The 19,544-nt window shown below is 47.8% G+C and overlaps 1 protein-coding gene across 1 annotated transcript in view; it reads right to left on the reverse strand.

Annotated features, from left to right (window-relative positions):
- The window catches only part of LOC134968762 (tyrosine 3-monooxygenase-like), a 133,684-nt gene that overhangs the window by 37,706 nt on the left and 76,434 nt on the right, over positions 1 to 19,544 (reverse strand). The window contains exon 8 of the mRNA XM_063944251.1: positions 17,821 to 17,890. Within this exon, the coding sequence (XP_063800321.1) occupies positions 17,821 to 17,890 (70 nt within the window). The remainder of the gene's footprint in view (positions 1 to 17,820; positions 17,891 to 19,544) is intronic.

Consider the following 19,544-nt stretch of genomic DNA (forward strand, 5'->3'; position numbering starts at 1 on the left):
ATATGCGAACAATTACATCGGATTCTATAGTATTGGCTTTTCGGGATATTATTAAGCCATGGACGAAAGTGGCAACTTCCATAATTCAAAAAATTATTAGTGTCAACTTCTTTATGATACGTTGAAAGTGACCATTTGATGATTACAGATAGAAATATCGATATCTAAAAAATTAATACGTGATTCATGTGTAGTGTCAGCGGCTGACCGCGGGTAACCTCACCGCTGACCGCAAAGTTCCCACCATTGAATATAATGCGCTGTCTGCCAGCTCAGACGCGCATAGGCAATCAGGAGAGTGCCACGACGTGATTGCCTGAAGGGACCCTCTGTGACAGGAGTCACAGGGGGTCTCAGCATTCGGGGAAAGGGGTCCCATGTGTAAACATGGAACCCCTTTCAGTCCGTGGTCCGGGTATGCGGTTTGTTTTTTTTGCCAAATACGTGGATTACAAATAATAACAGGACACTGGATTTAGGTGAGTATAATTTTATTTTCAGGTACCCCGGATTCCGAGACGTCGACAGATGGAGACGTGGACACAGTCGGCGTGTGAACATAGGTAAGTATGTGTGTGTCGGCATGTATGTAATAAAGTTTTACTTTCACGGTGTGCGTGTCCTGTTTTTATTTGGGTATTTTTTTTGCAGAAGAACTATAGGTACCAGCGTGCCCGTTTCCCCCCGCATGCTGGTACTTGTGGTTCTCCAAGTACTAGCTTGCGGGGGAGGCTTGCTGGGACTTGTAGTTCTTCTGCAAAAAACAATATTCTTTTATTTTTACACATGGCTATCAGACCCCATCCGCAGCCCTTGGATGGGGGGGACAGCCTTGGGCTTCACCCCTGGCCCTTGGGTGGCTGGAGGGGGGGACCCCTTGATTTAAGGGGTCTCCACTCCTCCAGGGTACCCCGGCCAGGGGTGACTAGTTGGGTATTTAATGCCACAGCCGCAGGGACCGGTATAAAAGTGTCCCCCGGCTGTGGCATTATCTCCCCAGCTAGTGGAGCCCGGTGCTGGTTCAAAACATACGGGGGACCCCTACGCTTTTTGTCCCCCGTAATTTTTTTCACCAGGACCGGACGCAGAGCCCGGTGCTGGTTCTAAAAATACGGGGGATCCCCAGTCAATTTCCCCCCCGTATTTTTACAACCAGGATCGGCTCAAAGAGCCCGAGGCTGGTTATGCTTAGGAGGGGGGACCCCACGCATTTTTTTTTCCAGAATTTTATCCCATTCCCGCCCCTTCCTACTGAAAACCATGCTCTCTCAATTTTAGTCAGTTAAAAAAAAATATTATTTTAAAAAATATATAAATAATAGTTGTGTCTCCTAATAGACAAACCAAGTACCTAATCCCTTCTAATATAAATAGATATGCTATTAGCAATAAAAAAAACACAAAAAAACCCATGTTTTAATTTTTTTTTATTAGATTCCGCCAGCAAAGTGAGGCGGAATGAAATAGACAAATTTACTGTCGAAAAGCACTGTTGTCGAATCGACATTTTTCAATTGAATATACTTTTGTCGAAAAGCCACATTTTTACCATTGCAGACATGTCGAATTTGTCACCTGTCGAATTTCAAAAAGTCGAATCTGAAAAGTCATTTTTTTTGTCGAAAAGTACTATATTGCATTGTCGAATCATTTTTTTGTGTCGAAAATGCCCCGTTTTTCGACATTTGCGGCAATTCGACCGCAATTGCATATACCCCATAGAGTGGGAGGTTCTGTTTAATAACAAGAACACTTCGGAAATGTGGGATGTTTTAAAAGGGTTGCTGGATAGCAATATTCATAACTTTATTCCCATGGGCAGTAAACGCAGGAGTATTAAACTCAAACCGATGTGGCTTAACAAGAAGGTTAAGGCAGAAATGGATAAAAAAAAACGGGCTTTCAAAGCATTTAAATCTAATGGAAAGGAGGAGTCTTTCAAGTATTACAAGGAGTGTAATAAGAAATGCAAAAAAGCAATAAGAGCAGCTGAAATGGAAAATGAAAAGCAAATCGCTATAGAGAGTAAAACCAATCCTAAAAAGTTTTTTAAATACATAAACGGTAAAAGGTTAAAAAAGGAGAATATAGGTCCATTAAAAGATGAATTAGTAGAATTGATAAATGATGACGAAATAAAAGCGGAAATACTGAACAAATTCTTTTCATCAGTATTCACCAGTGAAGAACTGATGGTGAGAGTAGAGCATAACAATTGTGACAGTAATGATTCATGGTTAGATACTTGTTTAAGCGAAGAAGTAGTCCGGGAGAGACTAAGCAAAATTAAGATTAATAAATCACCTGGTCCTGATGGACTTCACCCGCGGGTTCTTATGGAGCTTAGTTCACAACTAGCACGACCCCTATACTTGATTTTCAATAGTTCAATTAGATCAGGCATGGTACCGAAGGATTGGCGTATAGCTGAGGTAGTGCCATTATTTAAAAAGGGATCCAAAAATCTTCCGGGAAACTACAGACCAGTTAGTTTAACATCTAAAGTGGGGAAAATATTCGAAGGAATTCTAAGGGACGGCATACAGGAGTATCTACAGTCTGCTAGGATTATTAGCAAGAACCAGCATGGGATTGTGAGGGACAGGTCATGTCAGACTAACTTAATTAGCTTCTACGAGGAAGTGAGCAATAATCTTGATCAAGGAAAAGCAGTGGATGTGGTCTTCCTAGATTTTGCAAAAGCCTTCGATACAGTTCCTCACAGGAGACTGATGATCAAATTAAAGGAGCTTGGCCTAGGAAAAACAATTTGCACATAGATAAGCAGCTGGTTGGATAGCAGGGTACAGCGAGTAGTGGTCAACGAGAAGTCCTCAACCTGGTCCCCAGTAGTCAGCGGAATACCACAAGGGACCGTACTCGGACCACTACTGTTCAACATATTTATCAATGACCTAGAAATAGGCCTGGAAAGCACAGTGTCAATCTTTATAGATGATACTAAACTGTGTAAGTTAATTAATTCAGAATTGGATGTGGAGTCCTTGCAGAATGATCTATCTAAACTTGAACTCTGGGCGTCTAAATGGAAAATGAGGTTCAATACAGACAAATGCAAGGTTATGCATTTTGGGACTAAAAACAAACTTGCATCCTACATATTAAATGGGGAACGCCTAGGAGAAACAGAGTTGGAAAAAGATTTGGGGGTATTCATTGATAATAGGCTTAATAACCATACACAATGTCAAAACGCAGTAAAGAAGGCAAGTAAGGTGCTAGCGTGCATAAAAAGGGGAATTGAGACTAGGGACTCGGATGTAATCATGCCGCTGTATAAGGCATTGGTACGTCCGCACCTGAAATATTGTGTTCAGTTTTGGGCACCATTGTATAAAAAAGACATCAGTGAACTCGAAAGTGTTCAAAGGCGAGCTACTAAATTGATTAAAGGCCTAGAAGGACTGGACTATAAGGAAGGACTTACTAGGCTGAATATGTATACACTAGAAAAGAGGCGCCTAAGAGGAGATATTATTAATATCTTCAAATATGTAAAGGGACATCACAAAGAGTTATCAGAGGAATTATTTATTAAAAGAACACAGTTTAGGACACGTGGGCACTCGCTGCGACTGGAGGAGAGAAAGTTACGAACGCAACGGAGGAAAGGGTTCTTCACTGTTAGGGCAATCAGGATGTGGAATTCCCTGCCAGGGAAGGTTGTAATGGCGGACTCTGTAATTGGATTTAAAAAAGGAATGGATACATTTCTGAATGAAATAGCTATCCAAGGTTATAATACTTAAAATATCAACGTGGTTAATCCGGGGGTAACATGAGTTATAGTAGCTAACTAGTCATTCAGCAAGTATGTAGAATCATCACAACTTAAAACAGGTTGAACACGATGGGCAATTTGCCTCTATTCAACCTCAAATACTATGTTACTATGTTACTAACACATTCACCTCCACAATAAAAAATAAAATGGTGTTGGTAATGCATGTCCCTGGGTTGGGTTGGGGAAGGGGGGGTTTACTGTGTCAAGTGGGATGGGAGGGTATGGGGGATCTATGTACCTGGGCCAGTGGAGTTCTCTACGGGGCCTTGTGGTAGGGTGAGTAGTGTAAATCCCTTGGGCCAGGGGGAGGTAGATTAAGTAGTGTATGTCCCAGGCCTGAGGGGAAGGATGGGGGGGGGGGGGTACAGTATATCTAGGTGGCCGGAGGGATAGGGTATGTTCAGGAGGCCAGGGTCTAGGGCAGATTACAGCTATGTTCCGGAGGCGGGGGTGGTGGTTTGGGTGGGCACTGTATGGTAAGGCCTGGAGCACAGTTTCCATACACTTCACTGCTGCTGGGAGCAGAAGTCGGCAACAGGTGGCAGGATGGGATTAGTAGTGCCAATCAAGGTGACAGGATGGGTTTAGTAGTAGTAGTAGTAGTGGTCGTGTAGAGCGGGGGGTGGGGGGACAAGTTGGGAGTAGTAGTGTTGAGTAGCAGGGGGCAGGCTTAGAGAAGTAGAGGTGGGGGCAGGATGGAAGTAGTAGTGGGAAGCAGTGGGTAGGATGGGATTAGTAGTGCCTATCAGAGTGGTACGATAGGAGGAGAAGTAGTACAGAGCAGGGGGCAGGCTGACAGCAGTAGTGGTGGGGAGAAGGGGGCAGGATGGTAGTAGTGGTGGAGGCAGGATGGGAGTAGTGGTAGTACAGATCAGGGGGCAGGATGGGAGTAGTAGTGATGCAGAGCAGGTGGGAAGGCTGGGAGTGGTAGTAGTGCAGATCAGGGGGGAAGCTGGGAGTATTAGTGGTGATAAGCAGGGGGCAGAATGGGATTAGTAGTAGTAGTGCAGAGCAGGGGGGAAGTAGAATGGGATTAGTAGTAGTAGTGCAGAGCAGGGGGGAAGTAGAATGGGATTAGTAGTAGTAGTGCAGAGCAGTGGGTATAAGATGGAAGTAGTAGTGGTGAGGGGCAGGATGGGAGTAGTAGTGAGAAACAAGGACGGTAGGGTGGGCAGCATAGCTGGCGCTGATGCAGATGATGGGAGCAGGACAATGGGGCAGCACCGACATTGGGGGCACGAGAGTGGGCAGTGTAGTAGGTGGCAGGTACAGATGATGGGAGCAGGACAATGGGGCAGTGCAGACATTGGGGGCACGAGAGTGGGCAGTGTAGTAGGTGGCAGGAACAGATGATGGGAGCAGGACAATTGGGCAGCACAGACATTGGGGGCAGGAGAGTGGGCAGTGTAGTAGGTGGCAGGTACAGATGATGGGAGCGGAACAATGGGGCAGCACAGCCATTGGGGGCAGGAGAGTGGGCAGTATAATAGGTGGCAGATACAGATGATGGGAGCAGGACAATGGGGCAGCACAGACATTGGAGGCAGGAGAGTGGGCAGTATGGCAGGTGGCAGATGCAGATGATGGGAGCAGGACAATGGGGTAGCATAGACATTAGGGGCAGGAGAGTGGGCAGTGTAGTAGGTGGCAGGTACAGATGATGGGAGCAGGACAATTGGGCAGCACAGACATTGGGGGCAGGGGAGTGGGCAGTGTAGTAGGTGGCAGGTACAGATGATGGGAACGGGACAATGGGGCAGCACAGACATTGGGGGCAGGAGAGTGGGCAGTGTAGTAGGTGGCAGGTACAGATGATGGGAGCAGGACAATTGGGCAGCACAGACATTGGGAGCAGGAGAGTGGGCAGTGTAGTAGGTGGCAGGTACAGATGATGGGAGCAGGATAATGGGGCAGCATAGACATTGGAGGCAGGAGAGTGGGCAGTGTAGTAGGTGGCAGATGCAGATGATGGGAGCAGGACAATGGGGCAGCACAGACATTGGGGGCAGGAGAGTGGGCAGTGTAGTAGGTGGCAGGTACAGATGATGGGAGCAGGATAATGGGGCAGCATAGACATTGGAGGCAGGAGAGTGGGCAGTGTAGTAGGTGGCAGATGCAGATGATGGGAGCAGGACAATGGGGCAGCACAGACATTGGGGGCAGGAGAGTGGGCAGTGTAGTAGGTGGCAGGTACAGATGATGGGAACGGGACAATGGGGCAGCACAGACATTGGGGGCAGGAGAGTGGGCAGTGTAGTAGGTGGCAGGTACAGATGATGGGAGCAGGACAATTGGGCAGCGCAGATATTGGGGGCAAGAGAGTAGGCAGTATAATAGGTGGCAGATGCAGATGATGGGAGCAGGACAATGGGACAGCACAGACATTGGAGGCAAGAGAGTGGGCAGTATAGTAGGTGGCAGATGCAGATGATGGGAGCAGAACAATGGGGTAGCATAGACATTGGAGGCAGGAGAGTGGGCAGTATAGTAGGTGGCAGATGCAGATGATGGGAGCAGGACCATGGGGTAGCATAGACATTGGAGGCAGGAGAGTGGGCAGTGTAGTAGGTGGCAGGTACAGATGATGGGAGCAGGACAATTGGGCAGCGCAGATATTGGGGGCAAGAGAGTAGGCAGTATAATAGGTGGCAGATGCAGATGATGGGAGCAGGACAATTGGGCAGCACAGACATTGGGAGCAGGAGAGTGGGCAGTGTAGTAGGTGGCAGATGCAGATGATGGGAGCAGGACAATGGGGCAGCACAGACATTGGGGGCAGGAGAGTGGGCAGTGTAGTAGGTGGCAGGTACAGATGATGGGAACGGGACAATGGGGCAGCACAGACATTGGGGGCAGGAGAGTGGGCAGTGTAGTAGGTGGCAGGTACAGATGATGGGAGCAGGACAATTGGGCAGCGCAGATATTGGGGGCAAGAGAGTAGGCAGTATAATAGGTGGCAGATGCAGATGATGGGAGCAGGACAATGGGGCAGCACAGACATTGGAGGCAAGAGAGTGGGCAGTATAGTAGGTGGCAGATGCAGATGATGGGAGCAGAACAATGGGGTAGCATAGACATTGGAGGCAGGAGAGTGGGCAGTATAGTAGGTGGCAGATGCAGATGATGGGAGCAGGACCATGGGGTAGCATAGACATTGGAGGCAGGAGAGTGGGCAGTGTAGTAGGTGGCAGGTACAGATGATGGGAGCAGGACAATTGGGCAGCGCAGATATTGGGGGCAAGAGAGTAGGCAGTATAATAGGTGGCAGATGCAGATGATGGGAGCAGGACAATTGGGCAGCACAGACATTGGGAGCAGGAGAGTGGGCAGTATAGTAGGTGTCAGATGCAGATGATGGGAGCAGGACAATGGGGCAGCACAGACATTGGAGGCAGGAGAGTGGGCAGTATAATAGGTGGCAGATGCAGATGATGGGAGCAGGACAATTGGGCAGCACAGACATTGGGAGCAGGAGAGTGGGCAGTGTAGTAGGTGGCAGGTACAGATGATGGGAGCAGGACAATGGGGCAGCACAGACATTGGAGGCAGGAGAGTGGGCAGTATAGTAGGTGGCAGATACAGATGATGGGAGCAGGATAATGGGGCAGCATACACATTGGAGGCAGGAGAGTGGGCAGTATAATAGGTGTCAGATGCAGATGATGGGAGCAGGACAATGGGGCAGCATAGACATTGGAGGCAGGAGAGTGGGCAGTGTAGTAGGTGGCAGATGCAGATGATGGGAGCAGGATAATGGGGTAGCATAGACATTGGGGGCAGGAGAGTGGGCAGTATAGTAGGTGGCAGATGCAGATGATGGGAGCAGGATAATAAGGCAGCATAGACATTGGAGGCAGGAGAGTGGGCAGTATAGTAGGTGGCAGGTACAGATGATGGGAGCAGGACAATGGGGTAGCATAGACATTGGAGGCAGGAGAGTGGGCAGTGTAGTAGGTGGCAGATGCAGATGATGGGAGCAGGATAATGGGGCAGCACAGACATTGGGGGCAGGAGAGTGGGCAGTATAGTAGGTGGCAGGTACAGATGATGGGAGCAGGATAATGGGGTAGCATAGACATTGGAGGCAGGAGAGTGGGCAGTGTAGTAGGTGGCAGGTACAGATGATGGGAGCAGGATAATGGGGTAGCATAGACATTGGGGGCAGGAGAGTGGGCAGTGTAGTAGGTGGCAGATGCAGATGATGGGAGCAGGATAATGGGGCAGCACAGACATTGGGGGCAGGAGAGTGGGCAGTATAGTAGGTGGCAGGTACAGATGATGGGAGCAGGATAATGGGGTAGCATAGACATTGGAGGCAGGAGAGTGGGCAGTGTAGTAGGTGGCAGGTACAGATGATGGGAGCAGGATAATGGGGCAGCATAGACATTGGAGGCAAGAGAGTGGGCAGTATAGTAGGTGGCAGATGCAGATGATGGGAGCAGGATAATGGGGTAGCACAGACATTGGGGACAGGAGAGTGGGCAGTGTAGTAGGTGGCAGATGCAGATGATGGGAGCAGGACAATGGGGCAGCATAGACATTGGAGGCAGGAGAGTGGGCAGTATAGTAGGTGGCAGATGCAGATGATGGGAGCAGGATAATGGGGCAGCACAGACATTGGAGGCAGGAGAGTGGGCAGTATAGTAGGTGGCAGATGCAGATGATGGGAGCAGGATAATGGGGCAGCACAGACATTGGAGGCAGGAGAGTGGGCAGTATAGTAGGTGGCAGATGCAGATGATGGGAGCAGGATAATGGGGTAGCGCAGACATTGGAGGCAGGAGAGTGGGCAGTATAGTAGGTGGCAGATGCAGATGATGGGAGCAGGATAATGGGGCAGCACAGACATTGGAGGCAGGAGAGTGGGCAGTATAGTAGGTGGCAGATGCAGATGATGGGAGCAGGATAATGGGGCAGCACAGACATTGGAGGCAGGAGAGTGGGCAGTATAGTAGGTGGCAGATGCAGATGATGGGAGCAGGATAATGGGGTAGCGCAGACATTGGAGGCAGGAGAGTGGGCAGTATAGTAGGTGGCAGATGCAGATGATGGGAGCAGGATAATGGGGTAGCATAGACATTGGGGGCAGGAGAGTGGGCAGTGTAGTAGGTGGCAGATGCAGATGATGGGAGCAGGATAATGGGGTAGCACAGACATTGGGGACAGGAGAGTGGGCAGTATAGTAGGTGGCAGATGCAGATGATGGGAGCAGGATAATGGGGCAGCATAGACATTGGAGGCAGGAGAGTGGGCAGTATAGTAGGTGGCAGATGCAGATGATGGGAGCAGGATAATGGGGTAGCACAGACATTGGGGACAGGAGAGTGGGCAGTGTAGTAGGTGGCAGATGCAGATGATGGGAGCAGGATAATGGGGCAGCACAGACATTGGAGGCAGGAGAGTGGGCAGTATAGTAGGTGGCAGATGCAGATGATGGGAGCAGGATAATGGGGCAGCACAGACATTGGAGGCAGGAGAGTGGGCAGTATAGTAGGTGGCAGATGCAGATGATGGGAGCAGGATAATGGGGCAGCACAGACATTGGAGGCAGGAGAGTGGGCAGTATAGTAGGTGGCAGATGCAGATGATGGGAGCAGGATAATGGGGTAGCGCAGACATTGGAGGCAGGAGAGTGGGCAGTATAGTAGGTGGCAGATGCAGATGATGGGAGCAGGATAATGGGGCAGCACAGACATTGGAGGCAGGAGAGTGGGCAGTGTAGTAGGTGGCAGATGCAGATGATGGGAGCAGGATAATGGAGCAGCACAGACATTGGGGACAGGAGAGTGGGCAGTGTAGTAGGTGGCAGATGCAGATGATGGGAGCAGGATAATGGGGCAGCACAGACATTGGAGGCAGGAGAGTGGGCAGTATAGTAGGTGGCAGATGCAGATGATGGGAGCAGGATAATGGGGTAGCGCAGACATTGGAGGCAGGAGAGTGGGCAGTATAGTAGGTAGCAGATGCAGATGATGGGAGCAGGATAATGGGGTAGCATAGACATTGGGGGCAGGAGAGTGGGCAGTGTAGTAGGTGGCAGGTACAGATGATGGGAGCAGGACAATGGGGTAGCATAGACATTGGGGGCAGGAGAGTGGGCAGTGTAGTAGGTGGCAGATACAGATGATGGGAGCAGGATAATGGGGTAGCATAGACATTGGGGGCAGGAGAGTGGGCAGTATAGTAGGTGGCAGATACAGATGATGGGAGCAGGATAATGGGGTAGCATAGACATTGGAGGCAGGAGAGTGGGCAGTATAGTAGGTGGCAGATACAGATGATGGGAGCAGGATAATGGGGTAGCATAGACATTGGGGGCAGGAGAGTGGGCAGTATAGTAGGTGGCAGATACAGATGATGGGAGCAGGATAATGGGGTAGCATAGACATTGGAGGCAGGAGAGTGGGCAGTATAGTAGGTGGCAGATACAGATGATGGGAGCAGGATAATGGGGTAGCATAGACATTGGAGGCAGGAAAGTGGGCAGTGTAGTAGGTGGCAGGTACAGATGATGGGAGCAGGACAATGGGGTAGCACAGACATTGGGGGCAGGAGAGTGGGCAGTATAGTAGGTGGCAGATGCAGATGATGGGAGCAGGATAATGGGGTAGCATAGACATTGGAGGCAGGAAAGTGGGCAGTGTAGTAGGTGGCAGATGCAGATGATGGGAGCAGGATAATGGGGTAGCATAGACATTGGGGGCAGGAGAGTGGGCAGTATAGTAGGTAGCAGATACAGATGATGGGAGTAGGACAATGAGAAGTACAGTGGTTCTGATATTAGACTGGTGTCTCTGACTACATTACTTTGGGCATTCATATACAGACCTATTTAAGTGAATATATGTATAGGGTTTTTAAAAAATTATCATCATACACTGTAGGCAAATTCCTTACAATCAGGGCCAGATTAAGCATTTGGTGGCCCGGGGTATTTAAGACAGGGGGGACCTAATGGATGGAGGGTGTATATTAGATTGTGCATACCTCCCAACATGACCCATTGCAGGAGAAACAAAATGCTCTCTACCAGGGCTTCCCTCTTAATACATGATTGGCGTCACCTGTTTCGCCTTTTGATAAGAAAGGTTTTTAACACAGGTGATTGCAATTAGAAATTAAGAAGGAAGTACAGGTAGAGAGCATTTTGTCCCTCCTGGAATGGGTCATGTTGGGAGGTATGAATTGTGTATATTACATTTAAACCAATAGTGTATATTAGATTTAAACTAATAGTCTAATAATGCCTGGGTGCTGTTTATAGCTCTACCTAACTGAGAGACAACTATTTTATCAAGTTTTCTTGTAGTGAAACAAAGACAACATAAACAATCTTAAAATACACATCGAAAAAATAAAATCTATCAACTATCGTGTTACATGTAAGAATAGCAGCAGCCTCTGTGCTACTTACATACTGGGACAGGACTCAGGAGGACTATCTGTGTGTGTCTTTCGCTAGACCCAAATGCTCTCATTAGATAAGAGGCTATGCGGGGAGGAGGAGAAGCTGAGATCCTTTGGTCACTTACAGCTCTCTCCTCCCTTCTAGCTCTTCTCTGGCTGGGAAGCTCCATCGGTATCTCATGAAACCTGATACTCCTGTGTCTCTGCCTGCACTGCATACTGTCCAGCTCACATTCTGGCTGCCTGGTTCTGTTGCTTCCCAAGAAGGAGAGCTAGTGATGTCACTGTGTTCCAGCCAGGGGGCCCCCTGACAAATGGGGGCCCGGGATACAGTTTGCCCTGCGTCCCCCTCTTAATCTGGCTATGCTTACAATGTCCATCACTTTGCACAATACCTAAAAACAAAGAACAAGACGTCTAGGAGTATATTTATGTACAGCTACATAAAGCCCCAATAATTATAATTTCTTATCGCCACATACCACCTGAGAGGGGCACAGGTCACCACGTGGACTGGATCACCACCAGGTAAGTGAGTGACAATCCACATATTCCTCAGTCTAGGCCGTGGCTGCGTCTCACATGCCTCTCTCTCCACCGTGGACATAGTAACTTTCTTGCGCACACTAAGGGCCTGATTCTGAATTGGACACAGCTGCGCCTGGATCTTATGCTACTGCCACAGCGGATTTCTCAAAAACTAAGACGCTCACTTGCAGCATCCTGAGACCTTCCCGTCTGTGAGCATTTTTATATGCACCATCAGGCACACTTTCCCGTGGCGTCCATTGTTGGGTGCAACAGTGCAGCTGTTTCCCTTCACTCGGCTCATGTGACGCATCAGCACTGAGCGGCTTCTGTTCTTCTCAGGCTGGGCTGCCGGGCATGTCTCTGGCTTCACAGTGTGGGGTAATTAATTTCTAATATAATGTGGATACTACTATATATTTCTATTATTATGAGGGCAATACTATATATTTCTATTTTACTGGGTGTATCACTATATATTTCTAGCCTTGCCTCCAGAGTGCAAAGAAAAGGGGCTGTGTCATGTGGCCACGCCGCTAGTGTCATGTAGCCACTCCCCCTAGTGTTGTGTGGCCACGCCCCCTCACAACACATGATCACACCCATTTCTCATACGTCCTAGAGGATGCTGCGGACTCCAAAAGGACCATGGGGTAAAGATGGGATCCGCAGGAGACATGGGCACACTATAAGACTTTGAATGGGTGTGAACTGGCTCCTCCCTCTACGCCCCTCCTCCAGACTCCAGTTAGACTCTCTGCCCAGAGAGACTGGACACACACTAGGGGAGCTCTCCTGAGTTTCTCTGAAAATACTTTATGTTAGGTTTATTATTTTCAGGGAGACCTGCTGGCTACAGGCTCCCTGCATCGTGGGACTGAGGGGAGAGAAGTCAGACCTACTTCTGTGAGTTTCAAGGCTTTGCTTCTTAGGCTACTGGACACCATTAGCTTCAGAGGGTCTGATCACTTGGTTCGCCTAGCTGCTCGTTCCCGGAGCCGCGCCGTCACCCCCCTCACAGAGCCAGAAGGAAGAAGCCGGGTGAGTATTAGAAGGACAGAAGACTTCAGTGAAGGCAGAAGACTTCAGAGTCTCTGAGGTACCGCGCAGCGGTCGCGCTGTGCGCCATTACGCCCACACACAAGCGGCACTACACGAGTGCATGGCGCAGGGGGGGGCGCCCTGGGCAGCAATTATACCTCATAATACATCCTGGCAAAGAAGTATACAGTGCATAGGCACTGTATACAGACCCCCGCCAGTATAAAAATGTCAAAAAATAGCGGGACTGAAGCATGCCGAGAAGGGGCGTGGCTTAGCCCTCACAACTCTATACAGCGCCATTTTCTCCTCACAGAGACGCTGGCCCGCCAAAACACTGTGGGACAACTAACAGTGAAAAACGGAGGGGGTCACAGTTGTTTAGTGCAATATGGGTTCATATTATGTACTGTATGGTTATAGCTCGTCACCAATAACACCACGACAACCAGGCTTCTAGTACAGCATAGCTACTATTACAGCTTGGATACGCATCGCTAAGTCCCGCGGAGGCTGTTGGGTGTTGTAATCTATCTCTGTGATTTGCACTCTGTAATACCCCTTTTACACTCGCAGAAAAATCCCGGGATATTGCACGTGAACGCGCATCATCCCGGGATTCTTCTCAGTGTAAATGGGTACAGGGACAATTTCCCGGGACGAGCATCCCGGGATTTCATCCCAGGTCAAAAGCAGGGTTGAACCCGGGACCGTCCCGGGAAGCTGGGTAGTGTGAAAGGGCCCGTCCCGGGATTCACTACCCGGGACTGTTAAAAGGCCTCCGATTGGAGCTTTCATGGGCTCAGAAAAGATGATGTCATCATTCAGAGCCCTGGGGAGCGTCCTTGATGCGTGTGAGGAAGGCAGCATGGCGACCTGGACAGACCAGGAGGTGAGAGAGTTGCTGAGCATTAGGGGAGAGGAGGAAATTATGAGGCAGATCACAGGCACAGTCAAAGATGCAGTCATTTATAAAAACATCTCCAAGATGCTGCAAGCCAGGGGAATCATCCGCACACAGCAGCAAGTGTTAAACAAAATGAAAACTCTTAAAAAGCATTTCCTTAAGGTGCATGACAACAACAGGAAAAAGAGCGGTGTTGGCCGTATCGACTGGCAGTACTATGACATGTGCGCCAATATCTTTGGAAACACAGCTATATGCAGTCCGGTGAGTCTGTCTTCCAGTTCACAGTACACTGCTACAGAAGGCACTCCAGAAGAGACACAGACAAGCAGTGACGTCTGTCCATCATCACCGTTGTTAATTGACGACACACCTGAGGACAGCGACACATCATCCCAGCCATCCATAAACACATCCAGAAACGACGACAGCATAACTGCAACCATTGAAGACGTCGTGGATGCTCAGACCAGTGACAGTGGGACTGTACAAAGTGCCGTCACCCCAACTTTACAGAAAAACAGTAAGTACATGTTTAGAAATTAACACTCATAGCACAAATCCACAATTGTTAATCATCCGGTTATGTGCGTAGTATGAGTGGCCAGTGTGGCGGCAGCGTGGCGAGCGCTAATGAGCCCCTTGCAGGATCACTGCGCTCAACACGCTGCTGGCACGGTGGCACACTTTGCATTTTCTGCCCCCACGCAGGGGGGCTTTGCATTTTTAAAAAAAGTTCAATGTTGCAGAGTAGCTAGTGTATAGGTGGATTAATGCCACAAACACATGTTTGCTAACGCTGCTATTTTTATATACGCTCATTTTGTATTTCTTCTCTTCACAGTTTACACCGTACCGCCTAGAAGGAAGAAATTGAACAGAGCGGAGCAAGTGGCTAAAGCCATGTCAAATGTCCTTGTCGACCAACTCCGAGAGATGGACGCTACAATGTCCGCACAGGAGGATGCAAGGCTCGACAGGTTTCTAGAGGCAGAACGCCAAATGCATGATGCATTCCTTTCCCAAGTCATGACAATGCAGGAACGCATGAGTAGAGAGCAGTATGACCGCCACAGGGAATTGCACCAAATGAACATGGCGTTCTATGAGCGTATGACCAATACCTCAAGAGCACCAAACCAACACCACAACTCACAATACCCCCCTGAGCAGGGTTTTTCATCATTTAATCCTGGTCCATACTATGCCCCAAATACTGCACCATCTAGTGCGCCAAGCCCAGAGTTTACTGTATTGCGCAATTTGCCGTGAAACACAGTGAATTGCTTTTTTTGGTTGTTATTTGTTGTTAAATAACCACAGTGTGGTCATTGTTTATGCACAACTGTTTGTGCCTTCCTTCATTTTTTTCTATGTTCTGTTTTGTATAGTGTCTACATTAAAGCACTTTTTATTTATTTTTTACACAGTGATAATATACTGCAGGGACACTGTGGTTTATGGTGTTGTATCTACAAACCTACCAGTGTTTTTTTTTTTTTTATGCCAATAAAAACTTGTTTGCAAATCTAGGCATAACATTCCCATTTGTGCGTAAAGTAGACCATGTTTACAGTGTTTTCTACATTGTTTATGCATATATACACAGTTGCTGGCAATGTGTTTTTTTTGGAAAAACATAAATAATGAACCCAAAGATCAAAGGTGGAATACAAAATAAAAACATTTTCATTCACCAAACATGTTGTGCTGATTCTTAAACACTATTGTACCAGTGCTGCAAGGTTGGACGTAATAGTGTGGCGTATTTGTTCTGCAGCGGAGTTTGAGGCAGTCCCAAACAAAGCACCTTCCACATGTGGGTTTATAACCTCAGGGTCCTGCACAGTCCACTCAGGAAGGAATAGCTCATTTTGCAGTTCACAGATGTTGTGCAGTATACAGCACGCAGCTACTACATTAGGCATATTCATAAGGTCCACATCATTGCGCTTCATCAAACAACGCCATCTTCCTTTTAACCTGCCAAAGGCGTTCTCAACCACCATCCTTGCTGAACTCAGGGTGTGAGTATAGGTTTGTTGCTCTGGGGTTAACTGGACCTGTTGGGTGTAGCCTTTCATAATCCAGGGGCGTAAAGGGTATGCAGCATCCCCGATGATGTGGACAGGGATCTCCACCCCATTCACAATCTTTGCACACTCTTTGGGGTACAGCCAGCCTCCCTGCTTCTCCTCTACGATGTTGTACAGGTCAGAATTGGCAAGAACTCGGGAGTCATGAGATCGGCCTGGCCAGCCAATAAACACATCTAGGAAACTAAAGAACAGTAAAATTGAAAACAATTAGAATGTAAAACTCACACATGCAACTCATCCCACCACCCCAAAAATAAACACTTACCAATATTTGTGGTCCACAACAGCCTGTAATATGATGGAGTGCCAGCCCTTCCTATTAAAATAGTCAGCATGGTTGTCACGTGGGGCAATAATGGGGATGTGTGTCCCATCAATCGCTCCTCCACACTGCGGATAGCCTCGCTTCACAAATCCAATGATGGTATCCTGTAAGCGCTGTCCTTGTGGTAGAGATATGAAGCGCTTGTATAAGGTAGATACAATTGCTTTAGTCACCTGGTGGACTATGACACAGCAGGTGGAGATTGCAACACCGAACAAGCATGAGACTGAGCGGTACTCTCCTGGGGTAGCATACCACCACAATGCAATAGCTAATCTCCTGCGTGCCTCGATGGGTCTCCTAAGCCTGGTGGTCTGCATGTCAAGTGCTGGGGTAAGTAATTCCAGGATGTAGTTAAAGGTTGCACGAGACACACGGAAGTTATCCATCCACTCCTCATCCTGGTAAGCTTCCACGGTCCTCATAAAGGCTTCTCCGTGCCGGCGATCTCTGGACCAAAATGAGCGGTTAGGGCCCATACTCACGCTCAGTATGATACTCATCCTGGATGATATGAAGGCTCTCCTCCTGCGCAAATATTGGCGGCGACTAGCAGCCCTATCCAGCATAAATTGCGCCCTCCTCCTCCTCATAAAATATATGTGCAGTATACTGCACAGTGTGATAAGCTGCATCATGCTGTCAGTGGCTGTATGAAACATCTGCAAAGCAGAAAGAATCATGAGCTCAGGCATACACACTGGTACTCCGTCGGCCATGACTGCAGCAATGGTGTGAGCAGGCACCACCCCTCCCTTTGTTGACTAGTGTGACCTCATCAATGTGAGCCAGAAAAGGCCATTTCTAATGACACACATGTGCATTTGCAGGGATATCCCGGGATCAGTGTAAATGGGGCTGTCCCGGGTCGATCCCAGGTCTTAGTGCAGTGTGAAAGGGGTCAGTCCCGGGAAGGCATCCCGGGACGCATCCCGGGAAGCATCCCGGGAGTGACCCGGGAGTGCGAGTGTAAAAGTGGTATCAATAGCGTGTTCCCAGGAGCCTGTAGAACTTCTCTTTGTGACATTCCCAGGAATGGTGGAGACTACGAGGGCCTGTCCTAGGAAGAAGGCTGGGAGCAATGAAAGGTGAGAAGGAGGCCAGGACAAGGAGGTGTCTACTAAGGTAATTTTGCCAGCTCTGAGCACTGTGTGTGCTGTCAGATGTTTACTGAAGAGGTGGGGGGTGAGACAGGTGATTAATGAAATGGGGGTGTCTGTGAGGTAATTATTGTGATTATTGTGGGGTGTCTGATAGGTGATTATTGAAGAGGGTTGCTGTTAGATGATTATTGAACGGGTTGAGTGCTGTGAGAGGTACACATTAAAGGTGCCGGGACCTGCCCTGTAGACTCTTTCACCCCGTTACCCACAACATCTGCCACCGCAGACTCTCTCACCATGCCAAATACCTGACCTGTCCCCACTGTATGGCAACAAGGTTCTTTGGACCTTGTTCGATGTTGCCCTATTGTTGATGGGGCCCCCATAACAGTTCAAGCTTCAGGGGCCCAAAAATGTAGAACCACCACTGGATACAGTACTTCAAAGTTGGCATGTATGTATATGACCAGCAAGGTGAGCTTTCAAGGCAGCCATATGTAATGCAAAATATGCCACATACATGCTGTACAGTAGTCATTCAAACTGAAATACAGTAGCTGATCGCCAAGAGTCTGGAGTTAGACATACAATCATTCTACACATACCTGGGAAAACTGAGCAAATGTTTTATCAGCCAGCATGGGCACATGCCCCAGCAGCTCATGACAGCAGTCTCTGCAGAGACACAAAGCAAAGTAGTGAATTCACTGAATACAATATTCCTACCGCCATACTGATCTAATTATATATTGCGTAGCTACTATCATTCAGTTCCTTTGCCATATAGTATGCTCACTCTCACGGCAGGGTGTGGTGAGCTCCTGGGGACTAGGCAATAGACCCACATGAGACTAGTCAGTAGTATATGTTCACACTGTTCTGCTATGCTCTGTAACATTGAATGTCCACTCTATCTATCTATCTATCTATCTATCTATCTATCTATCTATCTATCTATCTATCTATCTATCTATCTATCTATCTATCTATCCAGATGTGTCCATTTACATCCATCCTCAAATCGCACCAAGCAGTTCACTTTCTTGCACAGACTTTGTGATTAAGCAGAGTCATGCACCAGCCATACACTTTTTTACACAATAGGCATCTTATTGGCATCACTAATATGACAACAGTACAATGTATGGGTACCCTGGGCACTGTTACTGGCATTGCGTGCAGTTGCTGTGTGCGATTCAGATGCTAATCTGGGTAAAAAAGCAAAAGACTGAGCAGCAACACGAGTGAGCTGCCCTGTGCATCGTGTCATGCATCACTGTGCTTCATCTGCAACTTTATACCAATGCCTAGGACTCTGTAAGCATCTTGGATGCAGCTACTATGCGACTAAGACACTAAGGGGGACATTTACTAAGCAGTGATAAGAGCAGAGAAATGAGACAGTGAAGAAGTGCCCATGGCAACCAATCAGCATTGAGGTAACATCTATAATTTGCATACTATAAAATTATACAGAGCTGCTGATTGATTGATAGGGGAACTTCTCCACTGGCTCACTTCTCCGCTATTATCACTGCTTAGTAAATGTCCCCCTAAATTCAGAAAAAGTAGGAAAGTCCGGGAATCACTACTCATGGTGGGGCGCCTAAGTTACAACTTTCATCTGGAGCCATACAGAACATCATGAAAAGGATAGGTGTATGAGGACAAATATGTATGTCTGTGTATCATTGTCATTGTCAGTCATTGTCATTGTGTGTCAGTCATTGTGAGTTTGTGGAATGATGATGCTTTCACATTTACATGCCTTAAGGATTTGGTTTATGGTGATCAGTAGATTAATCATAATTCCAATAGGAGAGATCTCAATAATTCACTCCCAATACTTAGGGCAGGATGTAATAGAGTCCATGTTTTTTATGAGGGACAAACTCTCACGTTCTTCCACACTAAAAGGTGTGAGTTTGTTCACAACTCACACAGTGTAATAGCCTGCGAGTTTGTAAGCTCAAGGATATTACAATGAGTGATGTAGGGCAAGGTCTTTTTGCTAGTAAACTCATACCCTGTAATGAAAGTTTCATTACAAGGTGTGAGTTCTTTAACAGAAGCATGGCCAAATCAGAGGGATCCGTGCATGCTCCTTGGAGGAAAAGTCAAGAAAGAGTTAACAAACATAATAAAAAAATTAAATAAACGGGGTGCAGTACCCCATCATCCCCCCCCCCCAAAAAAAAAAAAATAATGGAGGATCCTATACAATTTTTCCTCTGTATTTTTTCAACTAGGACCAGCTCAAGAGCCCAAGGCTGGTTACGCTTTGAAGGGGCTGCCTGCACAAGGTTTTTTATTTATTTTATTTTAACTC

This window comes from Pseudophryne corroboree, chromosome 11 (assembly GCF_028390025.1).
Source record: "Pseudophryne corroboree isolate aPseCor3 chromosome 11, aPseCor3.hap2, whole genome shotgun sequence".
NCBI classification, from domain to species: Eukaryota; Metazoa; Chordata; class Amphibia; order Anura; family Myobatrachidae; genus Pseudophryne; species Pseudophryne corroboree.